This window comes from Eublepharis macularius, chromosome 6 (genome assembly GCF_028583425.1).
Source record: "Eublepharis macularius isolate TG4126 chromosome 6, MPM_Emac_v1.0, whole genome shotgun sequence".
Lineage (NCBI taxonomy): Eukaryota > Metazoa > Chordata > Lepidosauria > Squamata > Eublepharidae > Eublepharis > Eublepharis macularius.
Window position 1 is genome coordinate 63,134,613 of NC_072795.1, and position 15,597 is coordinate 63,150,209.

The 15,597-nt window shown below is 42.1% G+C and overlaps 1 protein-coding gene across 3 annotated transcripts in view; it reads left to right on the forward strand.

The window, feature by feature from the left end:
• Positions 1–15,597, forward strand: part of YEATS2 (YEATS domain containing 2) — a 47,939-nt gene that overhangs the window by 12,197 nt on the left and 20,145 nt on the right. For 2 of the 3 annotated variants that reach the window (XM_054983739.1, XM_054983740.1), the window contains 14 exons: positions 239–350; positions 1,257–1,301; positions 2,337–2,523; positions 2,808–3,041; positions 3,583–3,741; positions 5,293–5,396; positions 7,069–7,176; positions 8,077–8,250; positions 8,970–9,228; positions 10,703–10,864; positions 11,448–11,557; positions 12,133–12,294; positions 13,067–13,240; positions 15,057–15,255. In XM_054983739.1, coding sequence (XP_054839714.1) covers positions 239–350; positions 1,257–1,301; positions 2,337–2,523; positions 2,808–3,041; positions 3,583–3,741; positions 5,293–5,396; positions 7,069–7,176; positions 8,077–8,250; positions 8,970–9,228; positions 10,703–10,864; positions 11,448–11,557; positions 12,133–12,294; positions 13,067–13,240; positions 15,057–15,255 — 2,189 coding nt within the window. The remainder of the gene's footprint in view (positions 1–238; positions 351–1,256; positions 1,302–2,336; positions 2,524–2,807; positions 3,042–3,582; positions 3,742–5,292; positions 5,397–7,068; positions 7,177–8,076; positions 8,251–8,969; positions 9,229–10,702; positions 10,865–11,447; positions 11,558–12,132; positions 12,295–13,066; positions 13,241–15,056; positions 15,256–15,597) is intronic. The other variant, XM_054983742.1, reaches the window with a different exon arrangement.

Genomic DNA, 15,597 nt, shown 5'->3' on the forward strand with positions numbered 1-15,597 from the left:
AATGGAAGCGTTTAGATTCTCTGGCATCAACTCAGTTTTGGAAGTACTTTATTATCAACTTTGCTGCTGCTTCTCACTCAGTCTGGTTAGTTTTTTCTTCATCCCTTCCCCTACCATGAAAGTATGAAATTCTTTGCATGTGAATTAAGTATTTATTTTCTACTGTATTCCATGTATTAGAAAACTTGTTTGGAAAACTAATGGAAGCATATGCAGCATGCAATTTCTTTATTTCTAGAGAGCCTCCTTTCCACCTCACCAGGCGGGGCTGGGGGGAATTTCCTGTGAGGGTTCAGATCCACTTTAAGGATATTCGGAACAAGAGGATTGATATCATACACCATCTAAAGGTAACCTCGCCACTATGACAGTGATTTATGAATCGCAAAGCCCTATTTTCTATTTGCCCAGGGATTAAACTAGTAGACTTTAGTTTGGCTCCAGACTAACACTTATGCTGGTGCAAGGACTGCGGAATGTAGTTTTCCTGTTTCCTCCTTCCTGCAGCAGGCCAAAATGCTCCCCCTGGTCCTGTTCCTGGGGAAGAGAGAACCCCCAGGCACAGGATTTGGGAGAAGACATTTTGAGCTGCCACAGGAGTAGGAAGGGAGGAAGAGGTCCTTACGCTTGTGGAAATTTAGTCTGAATCCAAACCTTTGTTTGTTGTGTGCTGTCTGCTGTCTTCAGAGCAGGTGTGATCTCTCATGAAGAATTCACCTGGCAGCTCTGGTGTACACATGGAGGCCTGTGAAGTTTCACATAGGATTGCACTGCTCCTTTCTCAAAAACTTCTTCAGGATAAATCCAAGGTGGTTTATGCTGAGTGAAGAAATCTATATCCTCAGAACATAGAAATGCTGGCAAGATTATAAGAACATGAAGGGGTCATCCTAGGAATCAATTCAGCTTACATGCGAGTTGGTGACATGACCCTGTTTTATCAAGCTAGTTTTTTCATTGCCCCCAACAGAGCATGTTTTAAAATATTATTGTAGTATAACTGTTTTATATTTCTCAGTAAGGACAGACAAAAGAGTGATAGTTTGCAGTAGGAGCACCCCATCTTTAGAGTTACACAAAATGGAAAGATAGCATTTCTATGTTTCCTGTTCTTCCCTTAGGAAATGGTGGGTAACAGTTTCTGCATAAATAGTCAAAAACTGAGGAATTGTTTGCATTCACTGTTAAATCATCTGTATTTCCTAATCTGTGTGGCAAAAACAATTATATTTTTCTTTACCTAATTTTTCACACAGTTGGATAGAACATACACTGGTCTACAGACTCTAGGAGCTGAAACGGTAGGGTTTTTTAAAAAAAAACTTTTCTCGGTCTTTTTGTACGTGTGTAAAACTGTAAAATAGGATTCGTGGTACTTCCTTGCAAAAATGTTGTGAGCACTGTAGTGAAAGTGCCATTTAAAATGTGTACTGCACTTGGTGAGGGCTTGAGTGGGGCATCAATTAGTTTATTTAAAATTTCTGCATTGCTTTTCTGTGATACATTTAAAGTGGCTTTGTGTCAAGCTCGGTGAGGGACAGTCAGAATGATGATTATGTATGTGCTTTCAACGTTGGTCAAGGGTGAGATTTTCCTGACTCCTTCAGACAGGCAAGAGAGAGAGGCTTCATGATTTGAGCTGATTTTGTGGAGTAGTGAGGGGAGGGAGTTGAATGGAAAGGGGCATGTGGCTCTGAAGAGGATCCTGAGAATCCCTGCTGTAAAGGGTTGTATGGAGGGAGCACGTGTTTTCTTCTCATGTTCTTCCAAGTATGCTACATGGTAGTTAAAGCAACTGAAAGTTCTCTGTTGTGATTCCAAGTGCACGAACTGAGTCAGAATCCTAAAATTAAGATATTTAAATTGAAGCAAAAAGGCAGGTTGTGGGAAGGGTTGGATGTCAGAGATGAGAATCAAATCCTTACTTGCTCCATCCAGTGATTTTTGATAAAGCACATGTAGTGCTACCCATGTGGGTGACTGCGAATGGAGCAGCAAGGTGCAATTCAAGTAAGATTTTGTGTCAGTGCAATTGCCAAAAAATCCACTAGCCTGTTAAGGTGGAGAGGAGAGGCTGTGGCTCAGTGGTAGACCACATGCCACACATACAAAATGCCCCCATTTCAGTCTCTATCATCTTCTGTCAAAGGATGGGCGCGATAGATGATCAGAAATTATAAGACTTTTGAGCTAGATGGGCCACTAGGTTGACTCAGCTTTATATGTTCATACAAATGCAGATGGCTGGGAAACTCTTGTTTGTAGTAAGAAGGTATGTAATGAAATCCCTGCTATCTTATGTAGCATTTGATCATATTACTTTGTCTTGTTGAAAGGTAGTGGATGTTGAGTTGCATCGGCATTCCCTTCGAGAAGAATATCTATTCTCCCAGTCTTCAGATTCTGATCTTTCTGATGCCCCTACTTCACTGCATTTGCCACTAAATATGCCAGCCCCAGTTAAGGCATCTTCACCCATAAAACAAATGCATGAATCCATTACAGATGCTTCGACTGAAAAAGGTAAATACATGCATGGTGAGTGTAGCCATACACACAGACACTAAGGCAATTAGGTCATGCACAGTAACTCCTAATAAATTTTGTTATTGGAACTTGTTTGGAGAAATATCCTAGATGAAGTGTGGTTTTAATGACTGTGGAAGGAGAGAACGTGTCTTATGAAATAAATCCACTAAGTCTTTCTCTCTGTAGAATAGGAAGGTGCCAAATATGAGGATAAAATTATTTCTAACTCTTCTGTGCAGTCTTTGATTTGCCTGTTCATTTTTAATGTCATCCACCAGGGTTCAGTGCTGAAGCTGAAAGGCATACGACTTTTTACTCCTTGCCATCATCTTTAGAACGGACTCCCACAAAGCTGGCAACCCAGAAAGTTACTTTTGGCTCCCACGGCAACTCAGCTTTTCAGCCTATTGCAGCTAGTTGCAAAATAGTGCCTCAAGGCCAAATCCCAAGCCCTGCTGAATCTCCTGGCAAGTCTTTTCAGCCAATTACAATGAGCTGCAAGATTGTATCAGGTATGACTCTGTTTACACATCTAATTGTATCATACAAGAAGATAAGAGTAAACTTGTTGGCCCTGTCTGGAGTACATTCTTTCCATCCTTCTGTACGTTGATGGAAAAGTCACATACCAGAGCTGGCCAACGTTCCCAGGAGCGTCATATTGAACTGGGCCTTAAAACACTTATTCACTATCCTCTACCCCTCCTCCACCATGCCTCTAGATGTCAGTCTCTTCGTATAGACTGATTGTTACAGAGCTGTGCTAAGATGTGGATAAAAAGAAGCCTAATACATGTAAAGGTTCTGTATGGATGGCTGAAGGAACCAGAACGAAAAGAATGTAACCCCTTTTGGAGTTCTGATTACTTGCACAGCTACCAATTTCTGGGAGAAACATGGCCACTGCTTGGCTTTCCTAGGGCTACTTCTCCCCATAGAGTTAGGTGACTCAGCTCTGTCTTTTAACTGCATCTTATTACTCTGCAAACTGCTGTTTTTGACCCTTTGGGCATTTGTCTATTTAATAGGGAATTATATTTCTATTTTCTTTAGGGTCTCCTATATCAACCCCAAGTCCTTCTCCTCTACCTCGTACTCCAACCTCTACTCCAGTGCACATGAAGCAAGGAACTGCCACTCCTGTAGTCAATAACCCTTATGTTATTGTGGATAAGCCTGGCCAACCAATTGGAGCAGTGGCCACCAGCACAAGTATGTATATATGGAGTCTCTGTACATCATGAGAGAGAGAGAGAGAGAGAGAGAGAGAGAGAGAGAGTGTGTGTGTGTGAGAGAGAGGGAGAGAGAGAGAGAGTGAGAGAACGCTCCCTTGTCATTACATTTGAATTTTACATCATTACTAGGGCTGTGCACGGGTGGGGAGATTTGGTATTCAGAATATCCCCAAATCGATTCAGGGTTCAGGAATCGCTTCGGTATGCTCTGTGAAGATTCGGAGCATACTGAAGCGAGGGGGGGAAACTCCCACCACCAGCCCACCCTCCCTGGGGCAACCCCTCTACCCCCCACCCAACCCTGGGGAGACCACTCCCCCCCCACCCACTTACCTGGCAGTGGGAGGGTCATCAGCTGGGCGGCGGGCTGCTGCCACTGCTGTGGCGGCAGCAGCACAAGGCAGCGTGGCCTAGAGCCAGCCGGCTCCTCTGCCGCTGCCACACCGCCGCCCGAGCCTGCAGGGTGGTGGGGAAGGCTGGAGCCACCTCCTCCGGCCCTTCCTGCCCCTCAAATGGCTGCTACGCCGCCGCTGCACCACGGCCATTTGAAGGGCAGGAAGGGCCGGAGGAGGCGGCTCCGGCCTTCCCCACCACCCCGCAGGCTCAGGCAGCGCCGCGGTGGCAGCAGAGGAGCCAGCCCAGAGCCACCGCAAGGTAGGTGGGGGGGTTAATATTTAAAGGCCCCCGCTGCTGCTTGCAAGCAGCATTGGGGCCCTTTAAACAAGCCCCGAAGCTTTCGGAAGCATTTCCAAATGCTTCGGAAAGCTTTGCTTCGGTATTCTGAAGCGGGAAAACTGAAAGCTTGCTGAATCGGGTCTGCTTTGGGTATCTTTACCCGAAGCGAAACCCAAATAGCACAGCTTTAATCATTACATCTCGCCTTTATACTTCCTGCATTTCATGGCTCTTTGACCTTGCTAATTATATTTTTTCTTCATAACTATGAACATAGCATAACATAACCATTAACATAACATTCATAACATTTTCCTTCATAATTATATAGTCCTCAAAAGCTTACACTAGAATAAAAGTATATCAATATTTAAAGTGCCACAGAATTCCTATGTATTTTTGAACCCTCTGGCTAACAGGGCTAAATTATACATCATCTGATTGATGTGGAACCAGAAAATCAAGCTGCCTCTTTCCCAATCATATTAGCAAAAGAGGTTTGTTTTCTTCATCCTTGTGTTGAATGTCATTGTTGGGAGCCTTCTCATGCTTCCCTGCAAATCACTCCCCCTCAGATCTTCAAACATATAGTGTGCCTGCTCTTGATCCATAGGAGCAAATGAGGATCACTTCTTGGGACTGGTGCATGGGATAGAAGTAAGAGTGCCCTCCTGCCTGAAGACTCAGGCATCTCTTCTGGGAATGCACTGCACAGCATGGCATGGTCTAGCAAGAAAAGGGCATTTTCATTCTAGGAGCTGTAACATACCGTTTGCTGAAATAAAAATACATGTAGCTCAGAGAGTGGCTGAATGTGTTTGTGATGATGTCTACTGTATTTTCCACTGTGTAGGCAGCCCTGCAAGTAAGGCTACCAGTGTTTCTCAAGCCTCTCATGGGACTGGCTCTCCAATCTCAAAAAGCCATGGAAGCAATTCTGTAACCTCTGCTATCAAGGTAACATTTATTTGGTTGGGTTTTTTCTATTCCTTTGAAAACCTTCCCGTAGAGCAGTACACAATGTCTTGTTTTCATAGGAGTTTGCATATATATCTGTAGCACAATCCTGTATTTATTCATCATTAATTCTCATTGAGTTCAAGAAAGTTTGTTCCAAGTTCTCTGTGTAAAGGATTGGTCGGAACAACACTGTTTAGTTCTGTGATAATTTTAAAAATTGTTTTCCAAATGGAACTGCTGGAGCTGCTTTTTGAAGGGGAGGGGCTTTATAACTCGTTTCTCCGCTGCCATTTTCCCATTGAAGGATACTACCCATGGGCCTGTTTTTATCCCCTGCTGTAGAAAAGCAGCTTAGGCGTGCCATCTTTCAACAGGAAAATAGAGGAGGAAAGGTTTAAAAAACTCTTCTTTCCCAATGAAAAAAACAGTTCCAGCAGCAGGATTGGAAAAAGAAAAACAATTTTTTAAAATGACCACAGAATTAAACATGCAGGCTTTGCCATCTTCAATCCTGAGAGATCCAGCTTAGATGCATTCTTTTAAATAAAGAACTTAATAATAACAACAACAACAACATTTGGTTTACATACCTGTCCCTTCAGGACAACTTAACACCCACTCAGAGTGGTTTACAAAGAATGTTGTTGTTATCCCCACAACAACAAACACCCTGTGAGGTGGATGGGGCTGAGAGAGCTCCTAAAAGCTGTGACTGACCCAAGATCACCCAGCTGGCTTCACATGGAGGAGTGGGGAATCAAACCCGGCTCTCCAGATTAGAGTCCTGCGCTCTTAACCACTACACCAAACTTGTTGGAAGAAGTTCATTTCAGCAATCACAGCAGATGAAAAATGTTCTCCAGCAGGCTGAGCTTTTGAGTGCATTTCTGGTTAACTGTGATACCTTTTTCAGCAAATGTATTGTTGTTTATAATGCTATAGAAGTATTCAGAGCAAGCAGACAAGTAGCACTTGACTGCTTTATAGCTTCCAGGATAATGTTTATGTAATCATGTGGGAAGGAGGGAAGGGATTCCAAGGCCCTGGTGATGTTTGGAAAAATCCTCAGCAGAACAGTACTGGGAGCAATTCATTTACTTTCTTAGCAGCCACAGAGCTGCATTGCTCCAGATAATTATGGTAATTCACAGGGTGATGGATTTCTAGCTGAATCTGGCACTTTAAGTACTTCTTCTGTAAATTCTTAGTAGGGCACAGAGAGCAGTTAGATAGGAGAAGCAATCTTTAATATTACACTCTCACCAAAATCACTGTGGCTGTCTCTTGGTCTGTACTGTTATTCAACTAAAAAAAGGTCTATTTAAATTAAATATGACATTTTTACCAGTAACCTCATAATTTAATATAAACATGAGTAATGGTGCAGTCCTAAGCAGGGTTGTACCTTTCTGTCCATTGAAATCAATGACTTAGAAGGACGTAATTCTGTTTAGGATTATACTAAATATATATTATGCACAAATAAAACATTAGCACAGTATGTAACATTCCACTGGTATTCAGGACTGGAATGAAAGCAAGACCATTTGCAGACTTGCTTTACATTTCTGGTCTGAGATGAGTTCATCTCTTGAATTAACAGGGTTTTTTAAAAAAAAATACAGAATTTTTTTTCACTTAGTTTCTTGAACTTGCCTGTTCATCCCAGCAGGAGGATTCACTGTTTGCAACTATGCCACCTCTTTGTCCAATTGGGAGTCACTCCAAGGTACAAAGCCCTAAATCTGTGACAGGAGGAATTGGAACATTTACAAAGGTATGGAGGGAGCCCCTTATTCCTTTTGCAATCTGTAGCAACGGGGTAGCTCCCATCTCACAATAGGAATTGCTATAAAGCATTCTAAATGTATACTTGGAACAAATGTTTCTTTAGTCCAACTCTGTGAGGCTCTGGCAGTGCCCGTAAATACACTATTACACTGCCTTCCTTTTCAGACAATTGCTTTCCTTTTCACTACTTTCTCTCCCCCTTTCCAATAGCTTCAGAATCTTAAAATGTTTACTGTATATTTGCTGCTTGGGGTTTACATAAAGATAATTTGTAATTTTTTAAAGCCATTGTTGCAACCTTTGATTGCTGTGTCTGGGGAAATGTTCAGTTAGTTTCTGAATCTCACACATGACAAATTCTCAAGGTTGTGTAAAGTTGCTGGTTAATTGTTACTAGATTCTCTTGATACTTAGTTGGCCTTTTTAATGAAAGACCCTATTTTAATATATTGTTCCTTCTATACCATGCATGGAAAGAATGATCCTTAAAAGTTTGCTTTGACTACTTTTGACAAATCATTATTAATCTACATTATATAGTTAATATTATTTTGTAGGAGATACTTGGCTGGCAATCTGGCCAGAGCTCAGAAGTACTTTTATTAGAAACATGTACTACTTCAGTGCAAAATAAGCCTGCTTTTATTTGATGTGTTGATCTGGAATGTCTTCATACATACGACCTGATTCTGGTGGCTTCTCTCTAAAACTTGCCAAACTGTTGTTAAGAATATGGAAGAAAAGATTATGTGGATTTTTGAGGAACAAGTGTTCCTGTCATCCATTGACTGGATGCTCAGTCTGGCAGCCTCGCCCTTTCTTGTAAGAGATGGATGCCCTTTTTTGGTGGAACTGAACATTCTTAACGTGCTTTGATTATTTAAAGGTGATAATAAAGCAAGAGCCTGGCGAACTGCCCCAGCAGTCTTCAGCACCGCCAGCTGGGACAGCTTCTCAGACCTCTGTGCCACAGTATGTCACTGTAAAAGGAAGTCACATGATTGCTTTGTCACCTCAGAAGCAGGTAGTGAGCACAGGAGAAGGATCGGCACCATCCAAGGTAGATTTTTCTTGCACGGTTTTTGTTTTGTAGCTATTCCACACTGCTGTGTTCCAGTGTAGACCAAATAATGGTGTAGTCCCAGATAGCTCCAGCAATGTGCTTGATTGTTCTGTTAAGGAAGAGAACTCACGGCCTAACAGTGAAATAAACTATGAGTCTAACTGGCATAGGACACTCTAGCTAGCTGTGGGGAAAGTAGCAGCTCTCAAAGGTATTTTGAGATGTTGGCTTCTAGAGCAGTGGCCTTCAGTCTTCACACCAGAGGACCCCCCCCCCCCTTTATCTCCAGCTTGCAAGGTGGAAATTGTTTTTATTTTTATGCTGTTTTATCTTTTACTAACTAATCTACATCTAATTTTTCATTCACATTGTTATGCTGCAGTGCGTGTGTGTGTTTCTCCTTGACTCATATAGCCCACCTGAGATTGTTGCAATATATGTGTGGGTCCCAACCAATGAATTGAAGACAGGACCAGGATGCATTGAAGATGCTATTTTCACTCCATACCTGTCTGCACTGCAGGAGTGTTTGGGGCAGAATCAGTACAGGGCTACCTTTCAGCAGTTTATTCCTCTCCAGATAGGTGTTATTTATCAAGATGGTATGTCCTGTTCCCAGATAACTACCTCTTTATGCCCGGCCTGTGTAGCTGCTAGTTCAGATTCAGTAAGCACATAACTACAGTGATATAAACAGCGTATATATTTTATTGCAGGTTGTTGGTGTTCCAGTTGGTTCTGCTTTACCTGCAACAGTCAAGCAAGCTGTGGCTATTGGTGGTGGGCAGATATTAGTGGCAAAATCCAACCCAGCAATAGCTAAGACAGTTGGCACAAAACAAGTCGTAACACAAGGAGTAGCCAAAGCAATTGTGAGTGGTGGTGGAGGAACCATTCTTGCCCAGCCTGTGCAGACTTTAACAAAGGCGCAGGTTACATCAACGGGAGTTCCAAAAAGTGGATCCCAAGGATCAGGTAAAATTATTTTTGCATCTTCAGAAATAATTGTATGGGACTAACTAGGTTAAGTATTAACCAGTTCTGGAATTTTGCAGTGATGGTTCTTTTAAGTACACTTATAGGGAGAGGCTCTGCATAATTTGCTAAGTGGGACTATGAAAGAGCCTGTTTGCCTAAGCCAAAGCCTAAGCTGTTGTAATTATTGCCTAGGGACAGTAGATGAAGTGAATTGGACACAGGGTCACACCCATGTAGTAGCATGTTTCTCTATCTTTCCCCAGTAAAAATGTAAGAGGCCTGAATTCCATGTCCAGATTTTTTTTTCTTATCAAATCTTCCAGTGCTTTGACTGTCTTTCATCCAATACAAACCCGGTGTGTTACCTTTGAACTTTTTGTGGTTGCCCTACTACTAAAGATTTCTGCTCCTTAAACCCATTTTATCATTTTCTGCCTCTGTTCTTCTAATTTTGGACAAGGAGCTTCTCTGGTATGTGTCTTCTGTTCTCCGGATCTGATCTCCTGTCCTGTCCTGCCACAAGATCTTTTTCTATAGAATCTTCAATTATTGCAAGTGACATGTGGTACACATGCTTACAGTACAGTCCTATTCAGTTACTCCTGTGTAAGCTCATTGACTTCAATAAGTTTAGACTAGAAGTAGTCTGCATAAGATTGAACTGTTAGAGTTTTATAAAGCAAAAATTTACTTCTCCCCATGTCTAACTGGACATTCTAACTCTCCAAATAGGGGTCTCTCTTTCCTTACTGTGTGAGGTGAAATTCATATTAATTCCAACTGTAAAAAATTACATTGTCATAGTGGTAGTCATCCTGGCATGATTGTCAGATAAAACTTGGAAATACTGTATAAATATAATAAATACAGAATCACTGACATTGGCCATTTCTGCACAGGTTGTCTGCCCTATGTTAGGAAATGAAGGTTTTTCCTGCTTCCCCCACAGCGTGCACCTCCTGAAGTTTCTCTGCCTTTCCCTCAATATTTTCCAAAGCTGTTTTCCTGCAAAAGTTTGAGAAAGATCTTGGCTGCCAAATGGGTGGGAAAGCTCAGATTCCCTGCCCCTGTCCTCCTAGCAGCCATTTCTTCCCCTTGCTGCTACTGGTCAGCTTTTTTGTTTGTTTTTTAAAGCTGAGTATCACTATATTGATATATTATAACAATAAGCATAACAGGTTCTTTGAATTCCCAGCTTTCATTTTTAAAATTGTAAGCCTCTAGCCCCTTTCAGAGATATAAGGGGAAAGGAATATACCTGTAACGAAAAGGGCTTTCTTTACATATATACATATATATATATATATGTATATGTATATGTATAGAACTGCGTATATATATATATAGAACTGCGAATTCCCAACACGCTTTGCCAACACACTTTATCAGCAGCTGCACAGTAACTGTATTTTGCAAAGGGCTGGTTTCTAGAAACCTGAAAAGTATTTTCTTTTTCTTCTTTTCCTTCTAGTGATGGCAACACTGCAGTTACCAGCCACTAACTTGGCAAACTTGGCAAATCTACCACCTGGCACAAAACTCTACCTTACCACAAACAGCAAGAACCCATCTGGGAAAGGAAAACTGCTGCTTATACCTCAAGGAGCCATTCTGCGAGCCACCAGTAATGCCAGTTAGTCTTATGCAAGGGAAAATAATGAGCTATGAATGTGGAAATGCCTTGTCATATTAATAGAATTTGGGGGTCCAGTCTGGCTGAACAGGGACACAATCATCTAAGGGCTAAGCTACATATTGTGCGGGAGATCCATTATCAGATTTTTCCAATATTTTCATTAACATTAAAAAGCAGCTGTGCAGGGAGAGTGGATTTGGGGCAGAATTGGGAAGGGAAGTAACAATTTCCATGAGAGAAATCATCCTCCCTTCATGAGCTATTGGTCAATCGCTGTTAGGGGGAAAGTACAGGTAACTATATTCTATTTATATTTTCCCCTTCTGTGGGTAATTGCAGCTCTGGGTGACAGTTTTGTATTTAGGAAACGGTGGTTAGGAGAGGTTAAACTGCCTCCTCCTGTAGTTTCAATCTAAATTTCTCCTTGCAGCTCCTTTTTAATAAAAAGAAAATGCTTGGAGATTCCATTGCGGCTCTCCCATGTGAGGTGGTAATCTTGCACTAAAAATAAACCTTTTCACACTGTAGCTTTGTTGAAAGGGACTAAACTACTGTGTGACTGTTTTGTTCTTTTTTCCAGATCTCCAGTCAGGTTCTTCCACAAGTGGAGGTGGAGGAACGCAAAGCACAAGCACTGGAGTATCTCAACATCTAACCTACACATCTTACATCCTCAAACAAACGCCTCAGGTCAGTCACAATGAAGGTCTCTTGTTCTCATTGCTGGTTACTGGGAAAAATCAAGGGCCTCTGATCATGGAGAGAATAATACTTCCCACCCAGGTCTTTCTTATTTTGCAGACATCTCAAACTGGTTAAGGTCAACACTTTGTGTTGCTTTAACTTTCTTGATTATTGTCACTGTTTTCCACCTTGACCTGTAACTTTAGCCTCCAGACATTTTACTGTTACAAAGGGAGACTAATAAAGTGGGATGAGCAACTCAAACAGTGTTGGCAACCAAAATCAACAGTACTTGCCCTTTACTCACAGAAGGAACTTGGAGAAGACTTCCTCCTTGGTCTGAGTACAGACCGAGTTCACTCTCTCTGTGCACCACATGATATGGCAGGGAGTGTATGGGATCTGATCTGTATTTTGCCTTTTTAAAGAAATGAAGCCTCAACCTGTTGCTATGTGATAATAGAAGAACAAAAGGCTTTAGCGGTCCCTAATTTATCACAAATCCACTTTTGCACATTTTCATGTCTATGGAGATGGGAATTTGGGCAATTAACTGTAGCTTCTTCTTCTTTTTGGTCCAGGGCACATTTTTAGTTGGCCAGCCATCTCAGCCTAGTTCTGCCAAACAAGTGGCAACAGGGACAGTAGTCCTAAGTAATACAAGTGCTGGAACGTCATCTGCTCAAGGACACCAGGCATTGAAAGTAATAACTGGACACAAAACTGCTACTTTATTTGCACAGGTAATTGCCAAGATCAGTGTACTGATCTTGTATTGCCATTTTTAATTTATTGAAGAATTTTTATTCTACCTTGCAAGTCCTATTGCCACTCACCTTGCCAGTGAAGGCCAGGGCATCTAGAACGGGGCTTCGAAATTGCTTCTTAAACTTCTTGTAGATTCATTTGAGAGCTGGCTGTTAACATAAGCAGAGCTCTGCTTGATGAACCAGTGGTTGCATCCAGTTTCATGCTGTGGCCAACCAGATCCTTGGGTGGAGGGGATGTTTTGGAATGCAGCAGCAGCAAGGAAGAGGCTAGGAACGTATGCTCTGTGGGCAGAAATCCTTCCACCCACATAAAATCTGTATTGAATCCAAGATACAGCCTTCCAGTTATGTGAGTTGTAAGCATAGGCATCTGTATCCTTTGTTTAAACCATTGTGTCTTTTTATATCAGTATAACAGGAGAGAGGCAGTAAATCAATAGAGACTGCAAAATTAAATTTATTAAAAGAACAGGAGCCAAATGCATTTTGAGCTGTACTCATCATCAGGGAAAATCCTTAAATGTGAGACAGTATATAGGACTGAAGACAATTAGTCAGCCACTTTCCTGAAAAATGATATTCCACTTTCTCGGGTCCATTCCAAGCATTTTAAAATCAGCCAAGAGGAAGGGCAAGGGGAACACCATTGAATTTTGATCACCTTTAGAACCTTCTTGTTCATCCGTAAGCTGTATATGATTTGCATATGTGATCAGTTCTGTTTCAGTTATTTTTAATTTCACAGGCAACTTCTGGTGGACAAGCATCTCTGATGAAAATATCAGACAATGCGCTGAAATCTGTGCCAGCATCATCACAACTCTCAAAACCAGGCACTACTGTGCTACGGGTGTCTGGTGGCATGATTACTGCAGCAGCAACATCAGCTGTGACACTTCCATCAAATGGAGTTGTGCAGGTAAGCTGCAGTGTTGGTCAAATATGTGTCTGTTAAGCATCACTTGCAGGCACAATTACTCAGAAAAGCAAGCATTGTGCAGGAAAGTACACCCAGATCAGAGTCTTCTGTTTCAAGTTTGCATCCTTGAAGTCAAAGCTTAAGCACGCATTCCTCCTTCCCACAGTCTTTTCTTAATGTGTACTCCTCCCACCCCTGAGTTAATAGCAGCTTTGGGGTGGAGGATGATTTAAATGAAGAAACAGTGAGCGAGAATGAGTTAACCCCTCATCCTAGGCCAGTACTCCAGTTAAATTCAGAACTACTGCACGCACCTCTGGTAAAACTAACCGTGTTGGGAGATATGCAGTGCAGTCCTAAGAAGAGTTTAAACCCTTTTGTCCACTGAAATCAATGAGCTTTGATGGTGTGACTCTGTTTAAGAGTACACTGTTAATCTTGACTCTCCTACATAATAAGTAGTTTGGTCTTAAGTAATTAATGTGTGTTTTTGTTTGTTTGTTTGTTTGTTTGTTTGTTTGTTAAAACATTTATATCCTGTCTGTCCATGTGGTTCAAGTTGTTTACAGTAATAGTTAAAACATTTCCAGTTTAAACCAAAATAAAATAAAAACCCTTGTCTCTCTCTTCCTCCCGACCTTGAATGAATGAATGTTTTGATTGATTGATTAAATTTATAGTCCATCCTCCCCATGAACGTGCTCAGGGCGGATAACATCAATAGTAAATTTACAATAAAATCTGCATTAAACCATAATTAGACAGTTCAATAATAAACAGCTCAAGATGGTGACCCATATTTCCAATCCCTGACCAGACATTCTATGGGGTGGGCAATGGAGGAGCGGCAGTGGTCTATCTGGTTGAAAAAATCAGGGTGGGGGTTACGCACACGCACACACACACACACACCCATAGGAGACAAGTTGGAAGGCTCACTCTCAGCATCAACCATACACCTGGCGGAACATCTCCGACTTGCAAGCCTGGCGAAAAGATAATAGATCTTGTTGGACCCGGATTTCAGCAGACTAGAGTTCCACCGGGCTTGTGCGAGGCCCGAGAAGGCCCTGACTCTGATGCCAGGCGAGCCTCCCTGGGGCCAGGGGCCACCAGCAGATCAGTTTATGAGCTGATTGGAGCACCATCCAGGGCACACATGAGGATGTCTGCCATTCATGCCCCCTCAAAAGCCCTAATGAACAAACAAACCTTGTAGGTCTTCCTGAACATCTCCAAGGAGAGGGCTCCCCTCATCATTTCAGGAAGCCCGTTACACAGAGCAGGAGCCATGATGAAAAATGCCAGAGCTCTGGTTAATGGCAAGTGGACCACCTTAAGTGGTGGGATAATCGGCAAATGGCTGCCTAAGAACTGTAGTTGGTGCACAGGGACATATGGAAGGAAGTGGTCATTCAAATATATGGGTTCCAGGTCATGTAAAGCATTAAAGATCATAACTAGCACCTTGAATTTAACTCTGAAATAAACTGGCAGCCGTAGTTTCAAAACAGGTTTCATATGTTCCCACCACCTAATGCTTAATAATAGTTGGGCTGCTGCATTCTGGACCGGTTGTAGTTTCTGGGTTGTTTTCAGGGGCAACATCAGACGTAGCTGATAGATGAAAGGGTCCACAAGTGCTCCCAAGCTGTTAACCTGCTCTGAGAAAGCCCACTTCATCTAGGCCAAGTGGATTCAATCCCCCTAGAATATTGTTGTACCAATTGGCCTTCTCTGTGTTCTTTGTATGTGTGCGGGTTAATACGTTAAAATGAAAAGGTTTTGACTGCACTCCATCCTCTTTTTAACCCAGCAAGGAGACAGTGCAAGTTCCAGTTCATCTCCAGCTGCAAGCTCTGTAGTGAAGGCACCTGGACAACAGCAGCAAGTTCCTCTCAACCAAGCTCAAGCAGCCCCTGCTGTACCAAATAAAACAAGTGCATCTTCAGTTGTTAGCATTGCTTCTTGGGTGACAACCCCAGCTCCTGTGTCTGGCAAAACTGCAGTATCAGGTATAAACCCTCTTCCTTTGCTCTGACTACCAGCATTTAGCATTGACTCTAATATTTGATTTTTGGATGTGCACTTGGTTATAATAAGTATGCCATGCTATATTTGCAGCCTGCCTCATTTCAAAAAGGTTCTGGATAGGCTGCAGGAGTTTATTCATTGCATGCTAAAACCAACTGTTTTGAAAAGGCAGCGCTACCAATGATTTGAACTCCTCTTCTGTAACTTATCCTTGGCCATTAAAAGGTAGTTAAAATCTTAAAATCGTATACTGTTTCTCAAAGGTGCTCCTGCGTGCTTTGGTTATATCACCAAGGGAAGGAAATCCCAAGTTGACTGGCAGT